The sequence below is a fragment of the Hyperoodon ampullatus genome (assembly GCF_949752795.1).
Source record: "Hyperoodon ampullatus genome assembly, chromosome: 4".
Taxonomy (NCBI): domain Eukaryota; kingdom Metazoa; phylum Chordata; class Mammalia; order Artiodactyla; family Ziphiidae; genus Hyperoodon; species Hyperoodon ampullatus.
In genome coordinates, this window is record NC_136917.1 from 129688607 (window position 1) to 129707229 (window position 18623).

At 38.1% G+C, this 18623-nt stretch overlaps 1 protein-coding gene across 7 annotated transcripts in view; it reads left to right on the forward strand.

Annotated features, from left to right (window-relative positions):
- The window catches only part of PDE4D (phosphodiesterase 4D), a gene marked incomplete at both ends in the record, with an annotated part of 1136097 nt that overhangs the window by 929181 nt on the left and 188293 nt on the right, over positions 1 to 18623 (forward strand). For all 7 annotated transcript variants that reach the window (XM_079703996.1, XM_079703994.1, XM_079703995.1 and 4 more), the window contains 2 exons: positions 5453 to 5489; positions 13262 to 13335. In XM_079703996.1, the coding sequence (XP_079560122.1) occupies positions 5453 to 5489; positions 13262 to 13335 (111 nt within the window). The remainder of the gene's footprint in view (positions 1 to 5452; positions 5490 to 13261; positions 13336 to 18623) is intronic.

Consider the following 18623-nt stretch of genomic DNA (forward strand, 5'->3'; position numbering starts at 1 on the left):
GTTTTATGTTTTGGTTTTTTGGCCACGAGGCATGAGGGATCCTATCTCCCCGACCAGGGATCAAACCCACACCCCCTGCATTGGAAGGCGAAGTTTTAACCACTGGACCACCAGGGAAGTCCCCCCATGATATGTTTTTAATCTTAGGAAGTATACCTTAAAATGTAATATTTGCAGAGCAGTTGGTCTTTGAAGGGTTTTTATATTGAGTAGTACAGGCAAAATAATATAGTAAATTTTCTTTATGCGGATAAGTATGGTGGCAGATACAGTACCTTTATCTCCCCCCCACCCCTTTTGAAATACAGAGGCAGAAAATCAAAATGCTGTCCCTAGGATTACAACTCACATGCACACACAATATATACATAAATACATTTATATGTAGATGTTTACATATACATATATATGTGCACATAAATGCCATCTCCAGAGGCCTTTGTTACATATGATATGCATGTAATCTTGCTACACTCTGAATATGGACATATGATATTAAACTCTCAGCCAGAATTATCACCTCAGTAGGAAACCAAAAATTATTTTATTTCATTTTATTATTTTAGCTTAGGGTAGAAGGACATGAAAGTCAGCAGGTGGATAGAGATTGTTTTGTTTTGTAAGTCATTTTAGTAATTTTTTTGTTTTGATTTTTTTTGCATTTATATGTTAACTCTTCCATTTGTTGTCTTTATGGTACATATCATCTTTATGAAATGGAAAATGCCTAGAGATTAGGCATTGTTTGGGATGTGCTTTTGGCATTGATAAATGCCATTACTGGTGCAGAATTGCACAGTGTTTAAGCACAGACCCGCCAGAGTCATATTGCCTGCCTTTGAATCCTGACCCCATCACACCATGGGCATAGTGATTTCTTTTGTCCTTCTTGGGGCTTCCATTCCTCATGTACAAAAAAAAAAATTAATAGGAGATAATCAGTGAAATGTGCTTTGCACAGTTCCTGGCACAGAGTAATCATTTGATAAATATTGGTTATCATTATTGTTTTATAAAAATTATAACTGTTTGAAAGTAATACCATTATTATTTATCAGTTTGTTGGATATTTGTACTCTGATTTTTTTAAATAATTATATTGAAAACCCATTTAAGAAATAAAAAATACTGGGAACATATTAAAAGGGCCCCCAGAGCTGAAATCAACAAAACATTGAGTGACTTTCCTGGGCATCAGTGAAAGGGATGCCAGGATAAATTACCACTCAAGTCTATTAGGAAATTACAATTCAAGGACAAAGAAAGCTGTTTCCTCATAAAGTTAAGAACTTGGATGACCTCAGTCACCTGTTTTTATAGAATAAGTATTAGTTTATTTGTCTGTTAAAACTGGGGAAAGGGCTGTAATTTGGTTTGTTCTTTTGGTGCTGATATGGAATATAAACACAAAGGTGATCTTCAAGTGAGGGTAATCATTTCAACTTGATGACTGATAACTATAGTTAGCATTATCGAAAAACCATCAGAGTTGTGTATACAGACATGCACAAATGGCTTGGAATTTGACATTGAAAAATTTCAAATTGAAAGATACTACTGTACACAATACTGAACTGCTTTAATTTTGATCTTATATTAATTTACATTATTTTTAGTTCTCAGTAGAATGTTGCTGGACATTCTTTCCAAAATTCAAGTTTCTGTAGTTGTGATTTTGACCACAGGACCAAGCTTTTGTGTTAAAGGGATTACTTTAATTCTAAGTGGCAGTAGCATCAAAGAGGAAGATCACTTTCAGGTATGGCTGAGGCTGGCTTTGTGTTATAGGAACTTCAGTCCTTGGGGTTCCATAAGCCGAGGGACTAGTTAATTTTTTACTTACAGTAGAGCTCGTTCTAAACTAAAAGGCCAAGCAATGCAGAGAAGCCATATCCTCAGTTGAATCTGCTACCAATGAAGCAGAGTTTTTCATTTGTTTTTGTTTGTTTTAGTAGTATTTTGTCTACTAGAAGTTTATGGAAATCATAACACCTCCTTCAAAAGTAATTTTAAAAGGTTCATTATATTCTTAAATGTGACATTTACATTTTCTCAGAGCCCACATTATATATATTTTTTTGGAAAAACCAAATCATTACAGCAGTTATCTTTGGATGGCTCTTAAAGTTTTTCTGTATTTCCCAAAGTTTTCTACAATTAATATGTTTTATATTCAGTATATGTATAAATGTTAGCTTTTATAAGATCAAGTACATTGTGTATGTATTTGTTTGTTTATTTTCTATGTCTGTACTTCTGTGAACATGGGAGTAAAGAGTGGTGAGTAGAAAAGTTCCTCCTGTGGCTAATTCCTGGGTGTTGTCAAACAGGGCTCCCAGAAGCATTTTTATGCTTCTAAATGCATTTTTTATGTTGGGCTCCCAGTAGCATTTTTATGTGCCTATTAACAATAAGAACATACTTGTTCGCTAATGACTCTCTAATTTTAAAAGAGGTGGATCAAAGATGGTGATGAATGGGTGATAGTTTTGAGTCTAAGGGAAGAAAGACACCAGGATTTCAAAATACCACCATCTGTATGTTTATCATTTCCCTAATCCTACTGACGAACTCCAGAGGAGAATGTCTTTCTGGTTTTATAGCCAGAGAGAGTGAAGCACAGAAGATCAAAAAGTTTGCACAACATTTAGGAAGTAAGGCTCAGACCATGGCCCCTCTTCAAAGCACTAGTTCACCCAGCCATCTACCATCCTGAAATTTGCAATACGTGATATTTAGAAGCAGCAGATACTTTGTGGCCTCTAATGCTTTTCACAGCTTCATAGGATTAGAAATCTTCTCTCAATAAAGTATAAACTTTCTTCTAATTAACTGCTGGTTTGGTAATAATAAAAAAACGTGGAAAGGTCGTTGCCTCATGTGTTTCAAACACAATCTTGAAATGAACTAGGTTACAAAACTGTATTTTCAGGTGCTGCTGTTGGTTGAGTTTATTTTGCAAGAGGGCAAGAGGCTTTTTTTTCCCATTTAAGTGCTTAAACAGTTTCTGGATCCCAGTGAGGTGTCTGTGAGGGTTTGCTTTTTGATTTCTCTCTTTCAGTTTCTTGCCAGTGTTTCTGGCTTCTTATTATAGAAAGAATGAGGGTAGAAATGAAAGCACTGTAGTAAATAATACAAAAGTAGCGGAAGGATGGCCGGAGGCATAGGGAGTAGTTCTTGGCTCTATTGTCATCCCTCCCTGGAAGAACAGGAAGTTCAGTAGTGTGCTGCTGGGCCTCCTATCCCCACTTCTAGTGGCCAGCAGAGCAGGCTCAGAACTCAGCAAGCTTCTCTTTGAGGGAGGGGAGAGCCTGCTCCTGCCCCAGGGGCCAGAGTGGGTGGTTCCAGTTCAGCCCATGGTCTCGAGGGCAGGCTACGGACAAAGACTTGGACAAAGATTCTGTCGTTATACATTCGGTATATATTCAGAGATAATGTATTTTTTTTTGATAAATTTATTTATTTATGTATGTATGTTTGGCCGCGTCGGGTTTTCGTGGCTGCGTGCGGGCTTTCTCTAATTGCGGTGCACGGGCTTCTCATGGCGCAGGCTCTAGGCGTGCGGGCTTCAGTATTTGTGGCTCGCAGGCTCCGTAGTTATGATGCACGGGCTTAGCTGCTCCATGACATGTGGGATCTTTCCGGACCAGGGCTCGAACCTGTGTCCCCTGCTTTGGCAGGTGGATTCTTAACCTCTGTACCACCAGGGAAGTCCCTATTCAGAGATAATTTTAACCTTACATAATTTTGAAAAGTAAGGGTAGGCTATTTATTGAGGACATTTGCCACTGAATTGCTAGAAACAATTCTACTGTGACTAAAATGAGACGGTCTTGAGATATTTGGCAAAAACAATTTCTGGGCAAGTCAAGAGTGAAATATTTCCATCACTAAAATGATAACTAATTTTCTTTATGCTTTGACACGGAAAGAAAGCAAGACTGATAAATTACCCTAAATATTGTATATTCTAAATAAATGTTTTATAGTGCTTGGGAATGAAATATAACCAAAGATAGAATTAAGTGTTTTAATACACATGCACATGCTTTTCAGTTTAGAGTGATTCAAATCCAGTGTAATTCATGTGAAAAATTAAAAGACTTATTTCCAGGGATTGATTTCAGAATGTTACTGTGCCTTGGCCAAGTTGACTAAGTTCTTAGAAAATAAACTTTGTAGTCGGGAAATTATAAAGAATAAAATGGAAGAAAAGACTGTACCTCGGGAAAATATCTAGATTTTTGTATTAGTTAAATTTTGGCTCTCTGAATAATCTCTCCAAAGAGCAGTGCCCCTCAGACATGTAACTGTGGAACGAAGAGGGTGCAAGATAACACACGTTTCCTTTAGAGTGTGTTCTACCCCCTTTCTGCTTTATTTTTCCCACACTTTGAATTTCAAGATCTCTGTGTAATTTGATGATGACCGTAGCAACTGGTCTAATTATTGGCAGCAGTCCATTTACTAACGTCATCCATATGCTGCTTGTGCCGAAGCATATCTCATGAGTGCTGTTTTAGGTCACTCAAGCCCTTTCCAGAATTGTTCATGAGTGAGTGAAACATTTAGTTGCAGTGTTCTCAGTTAGGGTCATGTCCGGAAGCTTTCTGTGTAGAATAATTCCATTCCCTTTTGATTAAAGAGTTCCAGCTAGCTAGATCAAGAAATATCCCGTGGAGATTTTGGAAATCCTTCTCATGAACTATTCATACTAAGAAACACCACGAAAGAACTCTGGGCCTGGGTTTCTTACTTTCTTCCAAGCAGAATGTTCACAACTTTCCTTGCCTCTCCCTGTCCCTCCAAGACACGTCATGCTGAGACCTTGCTCCTGCGTCCTCGGCACGGTGTCACTGAGGTTGCTGTAACAACAGCACACATGGGGTAACATGCCCCCGTAACTACGGCGGCTGGGACGTGAGTCAGTTGAAAAGTTTCAGTGGTTTTTATTAGAGTATGACGCAGTCTTATGTCATCCACAGTTCCGAGCCCATCCAGGGCTCACACATGATGATGCAGAGCACCTGATGCTCATCACCTTCCAACGTTAGATGGTCCAGGGACCTCTCACCAGAGCCATTGCCATTGCTGGCTCCTTCCACAGCGCCCTTCAGTAATACTTACCATTAGCAGCAAAGAGTAAAACTCAGGCCCCACTGCTGGAACTCCGTTTCTACTGTTATATATCCTGTGTGCTTAATAAGTGCCAGTGACCTTGGTTATGATCAAGAAGCCCCTCTTTTCACCCAGGGAACTGGACAATGGTTAACATCCCAGAAGACACATCTTCACGCTCATGATTGAGAAGAACATGTGTTGAAGAATAAGGATGGAATTACTGTAATTCTCTGTGGGGATTTATGAATGAGAAACTTACTATTTAATATTGCTTGAAAGTGGTCCTAGAGTGATCAGGGCCATCTAACGTGGCCTTTGGTTTGTTTTTCAGACATGGAGATGACCTGATTGTGACTCCCTTTGCACAGGTAAGCCCAGCTTGCTGAATGGACAGGTTTCTCACTCATCTGAAAATTTAATTGTGGGGGTTAGTTCGGGTTCTTAATTTCATTCTAAATCAAACACAAGTACAAATACAAATTCTGTGGTTCATTCCAGTAATTTAAAAGCCATGCTAGAGAATGTGACTTTGGCCATATTGGTCTGTTTCCTATAAACCCATAGAGCCAATGAGTATCTTTGCTTCAAATTACAAATTACCCAAGTGACATACTTAAATGGGACCACATTTCCTTAACTGACATAAGCACTAAAAGAGGAAAGCTATATCATGGATTAAGTTACATTTAGTATAATTAGGTGCATGAGCAGTGCTTGAAATTCCATATTCCACTTCAACCTGATGCTTTATTTACTCTTTTTTTAAACACGTTATTTGTCCAAAGATTTAACTGAGTGACATATTTATGTTTATTTGTTCCTTTTAGGTATACAAATCATGAAAATACTTTAACCACATGACAGAAATGCTAGAAGGTGAAAAAACCATCTAAAGAATTTTGGAATATATATAAAGTGGTCGATAACCCGATATTCTTTGTATAGACCAGTGCTTCTCAACTCTAGCTATGCATTAGAATCAGCTAGAAAGATTTTTATCCCATGCTGCACCTCTGATCAACTGAATCCAAAAATCTGGGGGTTGGACCCAAACACCTGTAATTTTTAAAGGCCCCGGTATTTTCTCAGGAAAAGTTGAGACCCACTGGGATGGACAGACTATGGATAGAATGGGATAAAACTGATTCAACCTGGGGCATGAAGCATGTTTAAAGCCAACACTGACTGTTAATAGGAAATGTTAAATATTGGAATACAAGGGATCTAGAGGGTTATAAAAATCATAATCCAGGCTACATCAAAACTAGCTCTACTGCCTTGGGCAACTCACTTAACTTGCCTAAGACTTCTTTTTTCCAGTTGGTAAAATTGGGGACTCAGCTGGATTAAGATAGTCAGGGCCCAGTCAAAGCCCATCATCTACTCTTGCTAAATGAATGAACTTGGGCAACTGACTGAACTTGGGCAAGCCTGGTTTCCTCCCCTGTGAAATGACACTTACAAGACTACTCACCTCATAATGTTGTCAAGAGATTGAAATAGTACCAAGCTTGTAAAACGCTCAGCACAATTTCTAGAAAATAAAATACTTACTGAATTTTGTGTTGTTATCAGTAAGGGTTCTTTCATCTCCAAGACGTCATAATACGCATTGTTCTTAAAAAATGCATAATGGCAGTGTTTGGATAGCAGTATTATGTATGATTCTTCCACTTTTTCAAATTTCCTGAAATTTCATAATTGCTATAATTTAGACTAAAAATTTAATGAGTCAGTAAATAGCAGAATATATAGTGATCTTTTTCATTGATGCAGACAATTAAAGATAGAATGCAACCACCATCCTTTTAGAAGGTTAATGTCTCATTTGCTTCAAGTTTTGCTGGATATCATTAGGTCTTTCTAATATCTATATTTCTATGTTCAAAACATTTACAATCATATGTTTTCATCATATTTTGTGATAGCAAATCTTACAAAGCTAAGGACTTTTCATTGGTTGCTATTGAGGACCCATTTCTTTATATCTAAGAGCTCAGAGCTCTTAGATATAGAGCTCTCAGTAGACAGAATAAATCAGGCAAAATAATATATATAACCATCACCAAATGTAGAAACAATCATTCCAACTTGAGTTTATTTAGGTTATTATTCTTGCTTCTAACTAAAATCTCTAGGTATTGTTGTAAGAAAAATATACATAAATATATAGTAAAATATGGAAAAAAATAATCTGTATATGATACCTTATCATCTTACTTCAGGTAGTATGTATGAATCTCCAACTAACTGGTCAATAAATTTGACTTGAACCTTGCTATTAGCACCCTTAAATTCTAAGGAAATCTAGTCTTTTACATAATTAGACATTTTTTTTAGTGTACTTACAATCTCCAAAAAACTAATAGAATTTCAGTATACTGAGAAATATATATATGTAAAATATCATTTAGTCTGTGTTAGTGAACTGTTTAAATAAATAAGATATATACTTAATGCCCTTGAAATTGGAACTTTGAAGAAAACCAGCTCTGTGTAATTTGTAAGCATATACGATGCCTGAAAATAATCCTGGAATCTATTTAGGAAGGTTTGCTTATGATTAGCTTAATGACCCATGACACCTTATAGAAGGGGGTTATTGCCCCAGAGGCTGCAGATTCTTTTTCAGTGGCTCCATCACAGTTTTCACAAATGGGCTTTTACTAGAGTATATGATCTAGAAACCTCTACTAGAATTTTTCCTGTTTAACCCCGAACAATTTTGATAGATCATCTTTGGGGAAGCAGGTAAGAAAGAAGGCCCAGTTAGTGGCAGTTGTCTATGGCCTTCTCTTCAGCCCGATTGGGCACCACTAACTTATTTCATTGACCTAACCAATAACTCCTCAAATTTTTAATACAGGCTGGAGTATTCACCATTAAATGCTAAATATTATAATGCTTAAGCTGTAAGATGTTTATGTCACTTGAATTGATACCAACATTATTTGGTCAGATATACCAATGGACAGAAGACAGTGGACATTAGACAGGTCACTCAGGGAAGTGTTCAAATAGGCCAAAGAATTCCCCCCTTTCCCCAGCATGCTTTGGGGTTTGGAACTTCACACTAGATTATTCTGGTGAAAAAGCCATACTGCTTTCAAAATAAAATCTTTTGCATAGAAAAGAAATATAAGCAAAAGGAAGAAAAAGAAAATTTCCTATAATTCCAAACCCCAAAATAACTACTATTGACATTTTACTTTCTATCCCTTTCGGTTTATTTTTCTATGCCCAATTTCCTTCCCATAATTCTTTAAAATGGGCCTCCCACTCTAAACTGGTCAAAGCCTCTTCCCAAGCCCACCTTATCTTCTGCCTCCTCTTGTGAACTCATTTCTTTATGCTTGCCTTCATCTCCAAAACACGAAAAGATCCCTCCCTGTTGTTTCTCAGTCACAGTTTACTGTGAAGCTAAGAGAATAAAATCTTAAGTTACGAGAGAATTTAGGAAGACGTGCAAGGTCATATTCCACTTTGGTGGATAGGGCCGAAGCATCGTGCACAGACGTAATCTTCAGCAAAGATCCTACAATACAAGATCCTACAATACCCCTCCATATTCTATTCCCAAGTCTAAAACACTGTCAGGGTTAGAAATTCTTGCTGGTGTTCAACCTAAACACTTTTCCACTTCCAATTTCTTATGTTTTCCCCTATAAGTTCAGAATCCTTTTGATCCCCAGGAAAATAAATATTTTATTGGTTTCCATTTTGAACTATTCTCCTGTGTTTGGATCAAAATCTTTTGGTTTGGGTATTCCCTTAGGGTAAGTGTTGACAGGAATGATGCCGTGTCACCTGATGCCAGTCAGCAGGTGGCCTTTTCCTTCCAAGGGTGTAGTCACAACTTGGCCAGAGTTCTTGAGGGGACCGAGGAACACCAAGGAGGCACAACACTGATGAAATGTAGGGAACCCTGCTTTGTAGTCAGTTGCCTTCAGCCCCACCTGTCCCATTATTTGTGTTGCATCATTTGTGACTACGTTGTAAAACTCTAAGTCAACTAGAATCCTCCTCTGGAGGTGTGCAATATTAAAAGAAGTGGAATCTTTGGTTAAGGAAAAGGTAGGAAATATCCAGGTATTATCCTGGATCCTTGGAGAGACCTTCACGTCATTCAGACTGAGCAGATATGCCTGATTTAAAAATACAGGATAGGAACAAGCAAGTCATTTCACCTTTACTCTTACCAAAATACAGCACGTGGGATAATTTTAGGAAAAATGCAGTGGTTATTAACCCTGTAGAACATTACTGTTCCTTGGTAATTGGACATTGTCAATTTTATAAAAATGCCCTTGCGTGTCTCTTCCCCATTTCACCCAGAAACAGTAATCTTGTGGTCTCATCATTGAATCCAACAGGCTCTCCCTGCCGGGCTAAGAAAGAAGAAAATCATCACATTTCAGTTGCTTATACCTGTTAGGTTTTTTTATCCTTCATTAAAATAAATTTCAGTAGCATGTTCTAGGAATCTAAGTACCTTTGGGGTTAAACTATATGAAACTATCAATATTCAACCTTTGCTGACATACAAAAACAGCAAGTTCATATGGTTTAACCAAAATGTAACTTGGAAAGAGGTTTTCTATCAAAATGACCTCTTTGTCTTGTAAATAATCATAATTTGGCTCCAGGTTTTTCTGGAGGTAAAACCAAGGCAAGGAGTTCTTTCTCCCTCCTCAGCCCCTCCCACCCCACCCAACCCAAGGCCTGTGGCAACTCATGGTCTGTGTTTTAGTGCCATCTAGTGGCATAAAGTGTATTTGGACTCAAAAACAATGCTCAAAACAATTTTTTTGTTTCTTTGTTTTGGTTTTTTTGGTTATTTTTTAAGCAGGAGGTTTTTTTAACATGGATGTTATTGCCACATCTTTTTTTTTTAAGCAATCTCTTCAAATCTGTATAAGAAATTATTTTTATATAAGTACACATTTCTTTTAGGCTAGTGTGTTCAGATGTTTAACTTTTTAATGAAATCCACATTTTCCTGCCATTTTCAGTGAATCTTATTGGTTAATAAATGTTTAGAAATACCTAAGAAAGTCTGAGATTAGTGTGCGCAAACAGCATTTAATCCCTCTCACAGACCAGTACAACTCTGTGCAAAAGTTTTCCATAACACTGTCATCATTTCTTTCCTAAAGTGTATTATTTCTCCTCATTCCCAATGTATTTTGACCTTGACTGATTATACTTTTGCTTGGAGGGGCAGAAGAGAAAGAAATGACCTTAATTTTCTAACCGTTGAGCTGTGTGGGAGTAAACCTCAGGGACCTTTTTGGGTAGCAAGCATTAAAGAGTGAAGAAAATTATAGGAGCGTCAGAGCCCTGACTACAGCTCTTAGAGGGCTGAATTCAAGAAGGGTGAGAGCTGCCCTGTAACAAAAGCGAAGAAAGATTGAACCCTAACTAAGGGGCTTGTGTAAAACTGTTTCTAGTTCTTCCCCACAGCCTGTAGTAGTAGATGCCTCACTCTTTGTGTCCTGCAATGCAGGCGAGAACAGAAAAGACTAACACAGTGCCTTTGGGATGTGGTCACCCAGGATCACTCAACTCGGCCTAGGGCAACACCCCCTTATAACATTTGGTTGAGACTTTTATTTACACTTCTTGCCAGTATCATGTGTCATAGTGCAGGCGAGAATAGTTAATACTTAACATAACATGTATAAAATATTATTTGTCCTACCACAAAAACAACAATGTAATACTTGCACACATAGGGAATGACGTAGCTGCAAGGTTATTTACTGCAGCAGTGTTTGTAAAAGTGAAATTTAGGAGACAATCTAAAAGTCAATGAGGAGAGGGCACAGGCAGCTGAATGGAGAAGGGACTGAAAGGGAAATTTCTTTCTTCACTTTCTATTTTGAAATATTTCATCCATATAAGAGAAGCTATCTAGTGACTTTCTAAAATATAAAGAATAGTACTAAAATCAACAGTTTAAGAAATAGAACAGTGCCAAGATTTTAATGCCCTGAGTGTCCTTCCCTGATTTCATCTATCTGCCTCCTCTCAGAAATAACAATAATTTTGCTTTTGTCTTTGTTATTGAGAAAGAGACAGTCTACTTTTTCTTAAATTCTGTACCATGTGGGGATAGAGATTATGCAAAAATAAATATAAAATTTAAAAATTAAACTTAAAAACCAAAATAAAATCATCTAATTTAATATCTTTATTATAACAGAGGCAAAAACCTGTATACAGAAAATCAAGTGGAGTAGATCTTTCATGAAGTAATGCTTCCTTTCAAATGAGCATAGAACATGAATTACCTGCGCTACTATTTCTATTTGCCCAGCTGTCAGATGCGGTGCACTTACTACAATTTATTAAAAGAAAGTTCTCTGAATTCTGAGGTTAAATTTTTGCCTAGAATAAGGATTGATCAGGGGGTACAATAATCTTATTTAAAATGCTTTATTAGTGTATTTGATATTCAATTGTTAAAGCATAAATTCAGCCTGCATGATTTGTCAGATTTCTTTCTGCATCACTCAAGATTTCATGCCTAATAAAAGACATCGTGGTTTGATGTCAGCAGTTGGCTATTTGAATACTCCGTCATAGGCAGCGTGACCTTTCGGCAATGTGAGTCGTTTATATGTGATAATGAGCCAGATTTTTCCAGTGACTGAGTTAATCACGGTTGGCACCTTAGGAAACACCATTAACTCCTTCAGGGGATAATGCTGTAGGTCACTGTCCCAGGGCATAAACAGTATCCCAGTGACTTAGAAGAATTAATGCCAGTTTCAAAACTGTCTGAGATATTTTGTCTTAAAACAAAATTTAGACTGACTTTAGTCTAGGTCAGCGCCAAATGACAAAATTCTGGAAACAGCTCTGGAACCCTTGGAGCAATTATAAAAAAATTTTCCCTGCTCCCACTGCCACCGGCATATTGTCAGTTATAGGCATTAAGTGAATTCCCTGTGCACATGCCAAATCATTAAATGGAATGTTGCCATGATGGGGTAATATTCACTGAGTGCCTTCTGTTTGCCAGGCACTGTTCTTGGCACCTAAACTGTCATTTCATCTCGTTTTCACAGCAACGCTGTGAGGTAGATGTCACTATCCTGGTGTACAGATGAGAAACTAAGGGTCAGAGAGATGATGCAACGTGTCTAAGTTCACACATTGACTATATAACAGAACTAGGCAGTCTGGGGTGTTATTGGTACCTAATAAGACATCTGAAATCTATGTTTTAGGTACACATTGTGGTTGTCACCCAGATGACCCATAACCTCACCTAATATAGGCTCCACCCTGGGGGAGACTTGTCCATTCTAGGAGAAAGTGAGGGGGGTAGAAGGAGATAGTGCTCTTGTCACTTTTCTCTCCTAGTCTTTTGATTCTTTTGCCACTTTATAGTTTCACTAGAATTAGAAAAAGGAGGGGCTCTCAGAGATAGTGGGACCTATTGGTCCAGCCTTGTGTATGTGGATATGTTGTGTCTATGTATTCATTTATTCAACAAATTTTTCTTGAGTGTCCTCTGTGGGCCAGGCCCTGTGCACATACAGGACAGTCTTACTTTATTTGAGACCATATAATTCATGATTCAGATAACCTTAATGAAGAAAAGAATCTGTTTACCAGCTAGAATAACCATGTGGCAAGGGTGAAAAAACAATTTAAAATTTACTTTGTTTGCCAATTTCAAGATTATGGCATCATTGGTGAACGTTTGAAGAGAACTTGGGGGAAATTTTGTTTGACATTTTGCCCCTAAAGTGAGACTTTATTAATATTTTATATTATGCTATTTCAAATATGCATAAAATGCAACAGCACGCTATCCATATTGCCTGGGATACTGTTTTAGTGGCTGGGGAATCCAGGCATACTGTGGAAGCTGCTGCTATTGTCACCGTATTCATAGACGATGAGGAGAAATATCTGGAAAATCCTTAAGTCTGGCCTCTCTGGCTTTCAAATGGATCCATGTAAACTTTACCAGGGGCTGGGAGATTCTTCAGTACTATATGAAACTAAGTTGCAAGCAATATCAAATTTTCACTTAACAAACCATTTTTAAAAATCACCAAACCACTTCATATTGCATTAAACAGGGCCTTATTTCAAGAAGTTTAAAGAATCATTTTTGTTGTAGGTCTTGGCCAGCCTGCGAACTGTACGGAACAACTTTGCTGCATTGACTAATTTGCAAGACCGAGCACCTAGCAAGTAAGTTATTCATTTTTTCCCCCCTCCTTCTGGCTGAACTTTTTATAGTGTTTTTTCCATTTGATTGAACTCAAGGCAGTATATTAGATTTCTCTGAATCATTGCCATGCTGTCTAACCATTTACACTAAGTCATATGAAGTCCTGTTAATTTTCTCTAAATACTTTGTAGTGATGGTTCTCATATCAGAAATGAGTCAGGATGGTAAATAAATATGGTGATTCCATCTGTCAGAAATCACCTGGCAGGATCAGTCCTCTGCCCAGTTATTTACACTCAGGGTAACTTGATAGGTTTGGCTTAATTCATAAATTTACCATGGGCAAATAACGTCATCAAGCTTTGAAGTCAACCCAAAGTTATCCTCTTACTTCTAAGACAACCATTACTTGGAGAAGTGTCATATCATAGGGAAGATCTCTAATTCTCTTGCTGTTACTGACTCAGATAGGCAGCAGCATGGAAGAGTTAACAAGATGGGAATTTATGGGACAACAGGGGAAGCATTTGAGAGAGAAAGCTAAGATGGAAAATAACTATAATTTGGGGGTCCTAATAAAGATGGAAAATGAAAAAAAAAGAAAATTAATTTTCTAAGATTAAATGGAAAACTGATTATTCAAATGCCATAATTTTGACAGTCTATTATGAATAATACAATATTATCTTTAAAATATCAACTCTGAAGAATTTTCCAGAAAAAAAAAAACCATTTCTTTAAATCAATATTAAGAGGACAGTGAATAGAAATTTATTTGAACTTATCTAAGCATATAAAATTTTGTTGTAATTACTACTTCTTAAAGAACACATGACAAAATCTAAACTTTCCATCCCATAATAATAGAATCTACCCCCCAAATTCACATTTTCCATGATTAAAAAAAGCTCTGGCCATTATGCACATACTTCTTGTGATAGAACAAGGTTTTTTTTAAAAAAAATCAATATAAATGACACAATGCAAATAATTGGAATGGAACCCAGAGGTGTCAGTTGACTGCCGTGTGTTGCAGGTAATGAAATTTTGCAGTCCTGTTCCCTTAGCCTGAGCATTTCTCACTTTCTTCTTCCCCTCCTCATCCACTGGGCTAGTTGTAATTCATTCTTTAGGTTACAGCTTAAATATAATTTCATGTGGGGCACTGTCTCTGACTAACACCCAACATGCATGCACACCCACAGGCCCCAACCTGGGTGGTATGCTTTTCCATTGCCATCTGATTGCATCCTGTCCTTAACCCCTGCTTTAGCATGTTTCTCTCAGTGTCCAGTTGCCTGTTTGCTTGTCTTAAGAATGTCAGTTCCCAGAGAGCAGAGGTCGTATCCAGTCCACATTTGCATTCCTGGTGCCTAGTGTAATACCCAGCACAGCGTCATCACTCTGCACATGCAGCAAACGGGCTAGAGGGGTGATGCCAGGATGCAGAATGGGAAACCTGAGGGTGGGCTTCAAGCTGTTTGTTCATTACCAAACACATCTTCCATGTTCACTCGCCCCTTTGGGGCTTTTGGCATTTGGTAGCTCCTAGGTATAGTCACCTCCTCTTTGGAAAGTCTCAACCCTGCAAGAGAAATGAAATTACTGGTGTCCCTTACAAACTTTTTTAGCCTCAACTTTTGTCCAGGAAATTGAGATTTTTGTCTTTGAAAGGTGAACAAAACTTTTATGCTTCCTTCAGACTTGGTCACTTGTGTAGCAGCATCTCTACCTGTGGCAGATACATAGTTGTTCAACAGGTGTGAAGGCATCAGGCTGGCCTTTCTGTCCCCAAAGAGATGATCTGAGGCCCATTCTATATGAGACAGGTTTTCAGCTGACTTGCAGGGACAAAACAGATTAAAATGGAAAAGAGCATCTAGAGGAGGGTAGAAAATCATACTTTATGCCTGAACTTGACCTGCTTTATAATGCCCTGGGTGAAGTCTAACCAAACAGTATTATCTGGCAGACCCTAAGTAAAGGTGTTTGTGGTCTCTCTTTTGGTCGGTACAGATTTGTACCTCCTTTACTGATTCAAACGCAATCAGCCATTTCAGGTATCAGAATAGTAGGACTCAATCTACACACAGATAAACTCTGTTCCGTTCAGTGATAGCAAAATGGATATGGATAGCAAAATGGTGCATCACATGATGACCCCAGGGAGCCAGAATTCCCCCGCAGGGTACTCACGGTGCCACTAGAACACTCCCAAGCTCACCGCTGGATTTTGTGGAAGGCATATGCTAGCTTGCATGATCCACCTTTACTATTTACTACAAGAAAGGAGCCTACAATGGTGTGTTAGTTTCTGCTTTATAACAAAGTGAATCAGTTATACCTATACATATATCCCCATATCTCCTCCCTCTTGCATCTCCCTCCCTCCCACCCTCCCTATCCTACCCCTCTAGGTGGCCACAAAGCACCGAGCTGATCGGTGTGCTATGCGGTTGCTTCCCACTAGCTATCTATTTTACGTTTGGTAGTGTATGTATGTCAGTGCCACTCTCTCACTTTGTCACAGCTTACCCTTCCCCCTCCCTGTGTCCTCAAGTGCATTCTATAGTAGGTCTGGCAGTTCCTTAGTAAATTAACATAAAATTACCATATGACCTCATAATTTCATTCCTGGGTATACACCCAAAAGAAGTGAAAAGGTGTTCAACAAAAACTTGTACATAAACGTTCTTAGCAGGACTATTCACAATAGCTAAAAGATGGAAACAACACAAATGTCCATTAACTGACAAATGGATAAATAAAATATTGTTTGAATAGACTACTGATACATGCTACAACACAGATGAACTGTAACATTACACTACATGAAAGAAACCAGTCACAAAAGGCCATATTATATAATAAGTATGAAAATAAATATTTTATTTTCACATGTAAAAAACAAAAAAAGAAAAGAAAAGAAAGGAGCCTAGAAGGATGCATCTGAAGCCCTGAGCCCTGAGGGCTTCCCTGGTGGCGCAGTGGTTGAGAGTCCGCCTGCCGATGCAGGGGACACGGGTTCGTGCCCCAGTCCGGGAAGATCCCACATGCCGTGGAGCGGCTAGGCTTGTGTGCCATGGTCGCTGAGCCTGCACGTCCAGAGCCTGTGCTCCACAACGGGAGAGGCCACAACAGTAAGAGGCCCGCATACCGCAAAAAAAAAAAAAAAAAAACAAAAAAAAAAAAGAAAATGAAGCCCTGAGCCCTGAAGGTCCTCACTTGCACGTGGCTGACCTTTGCTAACTCGCTGCTGGTTCCTGTCCCCTTGCTCTTCCTTGCCCTTGAGATTTTCCATTCCAGAAGTGAGTTCTGGCTCATTCTTCATTAACTGATTTATCACTGTAGCCATGGATCAAATGATTGATATTTTCTGCTTGTCGTTACTTGTTGAAATATCAAGTTCCCAAGTGCCCGTTGTAGGATTGAAATCAAAAGAAGATAATAAGAAACAAGTCCATGATGTGGTTTTCAAAACTGTAGAAAAGTTTAAAAATATTTCTTTGATGCCTTTCCTAGACAAAATAAATGCTTTCTAAATTTTCACAGAGCAAGGACTAAAAAGGAGCAATCATTATATAAATGATTTGAATGATAAACTCTCAGCAAGTAGATATCTATTAGTATATAGACCAAAACTATTTCAGAGTAGCAGTTTTAAACATTAACCTTTCTTTTTTATAATGCATTAGTTAAGTTTCAAATTCCCCCATTTTATTTCGTAATAAAAACTAAAATAACTCAGAAGTAAATTTTGGTGCATTTTCAATCAAATGCAAATTTTCAATCCCAAACTGATATCAGTAAATTTAAGAGCAATAAGACAGAGCCAGATGCTGACAGGAACCAAGGCAGTGGGAATTTAAAAAGTACCAGACTGCTTTCCCCATGTATCTTCCAGCCCTGCTAAGAGATTCATCATCTCAGGAAGGCAGATTGGACCAGGGCTCTGCAGGAACCTGCCATCTGCACAGGTTCCGCGAAAGCAGCCTAAAAATAAGGCAACATAGCAGAGTGCAGGCCCTAGAATCACATTGCTTTAGTTCAAATCTCAGCTTTCTTACTTTGAAGAAGTGATTTAAATTTCCAAAGCTTGTGTTTTCCTCATTGGTAAAATGGGAACCATGAGTCTGCCTGCCTTAAGCTTTGTTATGAGGGATTAAATGAGATAATTCATCTAAAGTGCTCATTTAGCACCGCGTGGGACACACAATAAGTCCTTATTAAGTGTTAGCCACTACTAGAAGTACCAAAACAAACAACCCCCAGAAATGAAAACAAACATTTTTCAGACACCCTTGAATGTATCTATTTTCTAAAATTTTCTTAAAGATCACTAATTTTAAGAGCTTTCAATTGTAAGTAACAACTTTTTAAGGTTACATTTCAAAAAAATTTAATGCAGGGCTTCCCTGGTGGCACAGTGGTTGAGAGTCCGCCTGCCAATGCAGGGGACACGGGTTCGTGCCCCGGTCCGGGAGGATCCCACATGCCGCAGAGTGGCTGGGCCTGTGAGCCATGGCCGCTGAGCCTGCGCGTCCGGAGCCTGTGCTCTGCAGCGGGAGAGGCCACAACAGTGAGAGGCCTGTGTACCCAAAAAAAAAAAAAATTTAATGGAGATTCCATAAATGATATTTTATTCAACATAATTGATTAAGCAGTGGATACATTGTGCTGGGCTCTGCAGGGAATACAAGTTAATCAAATAGCATGGGGTGTTTTTTTGTTTTTTTTTTTTACCCCAAGGGGTTTATAATCATCGTGTGAAACTTCACCAACATCTGAAAAATTAGAGAATACAAAATAGAATTGATTTAAGTACCTTTAGTTTATAGTGTTTCTAAAGTTTCTGTAGCATCTATTTGGACCCATCATTAATATACCTCTCTAACAAATGGATCAGGGTTGTTTCTTAATATAAGAAAATAGAAAGGAAAAAGTTGAAGTACAGTAGCTTCTCAAAGTGCAATATAGTTTACAAGGAGTCATTCACTTCTGATAACGTATAGGCAATCATGAGAATTTATGCCAAAAAGAAACGTTTCTTAACACTGTATTAGAGAAACCAATTGTAGCCTGACTGCTTTTTCAAGTTCAGAAAGTCTGTGTTTGCTCTGTAAGCCCTGGCTTAATTGAATATGGTCAATCAATAAGGACTTCCTCTTCTCTCTTGTCTCTGTGACATTTACATCAGCTTTATTTACCCCAAAGTCTATCACCATGTGATTTAGCTTTTTTTTTTGACACGTGATCTGAACTATAGTACAAAGGGTACCTAGGAACTTGACTGGCTAGTCTGAAAGAA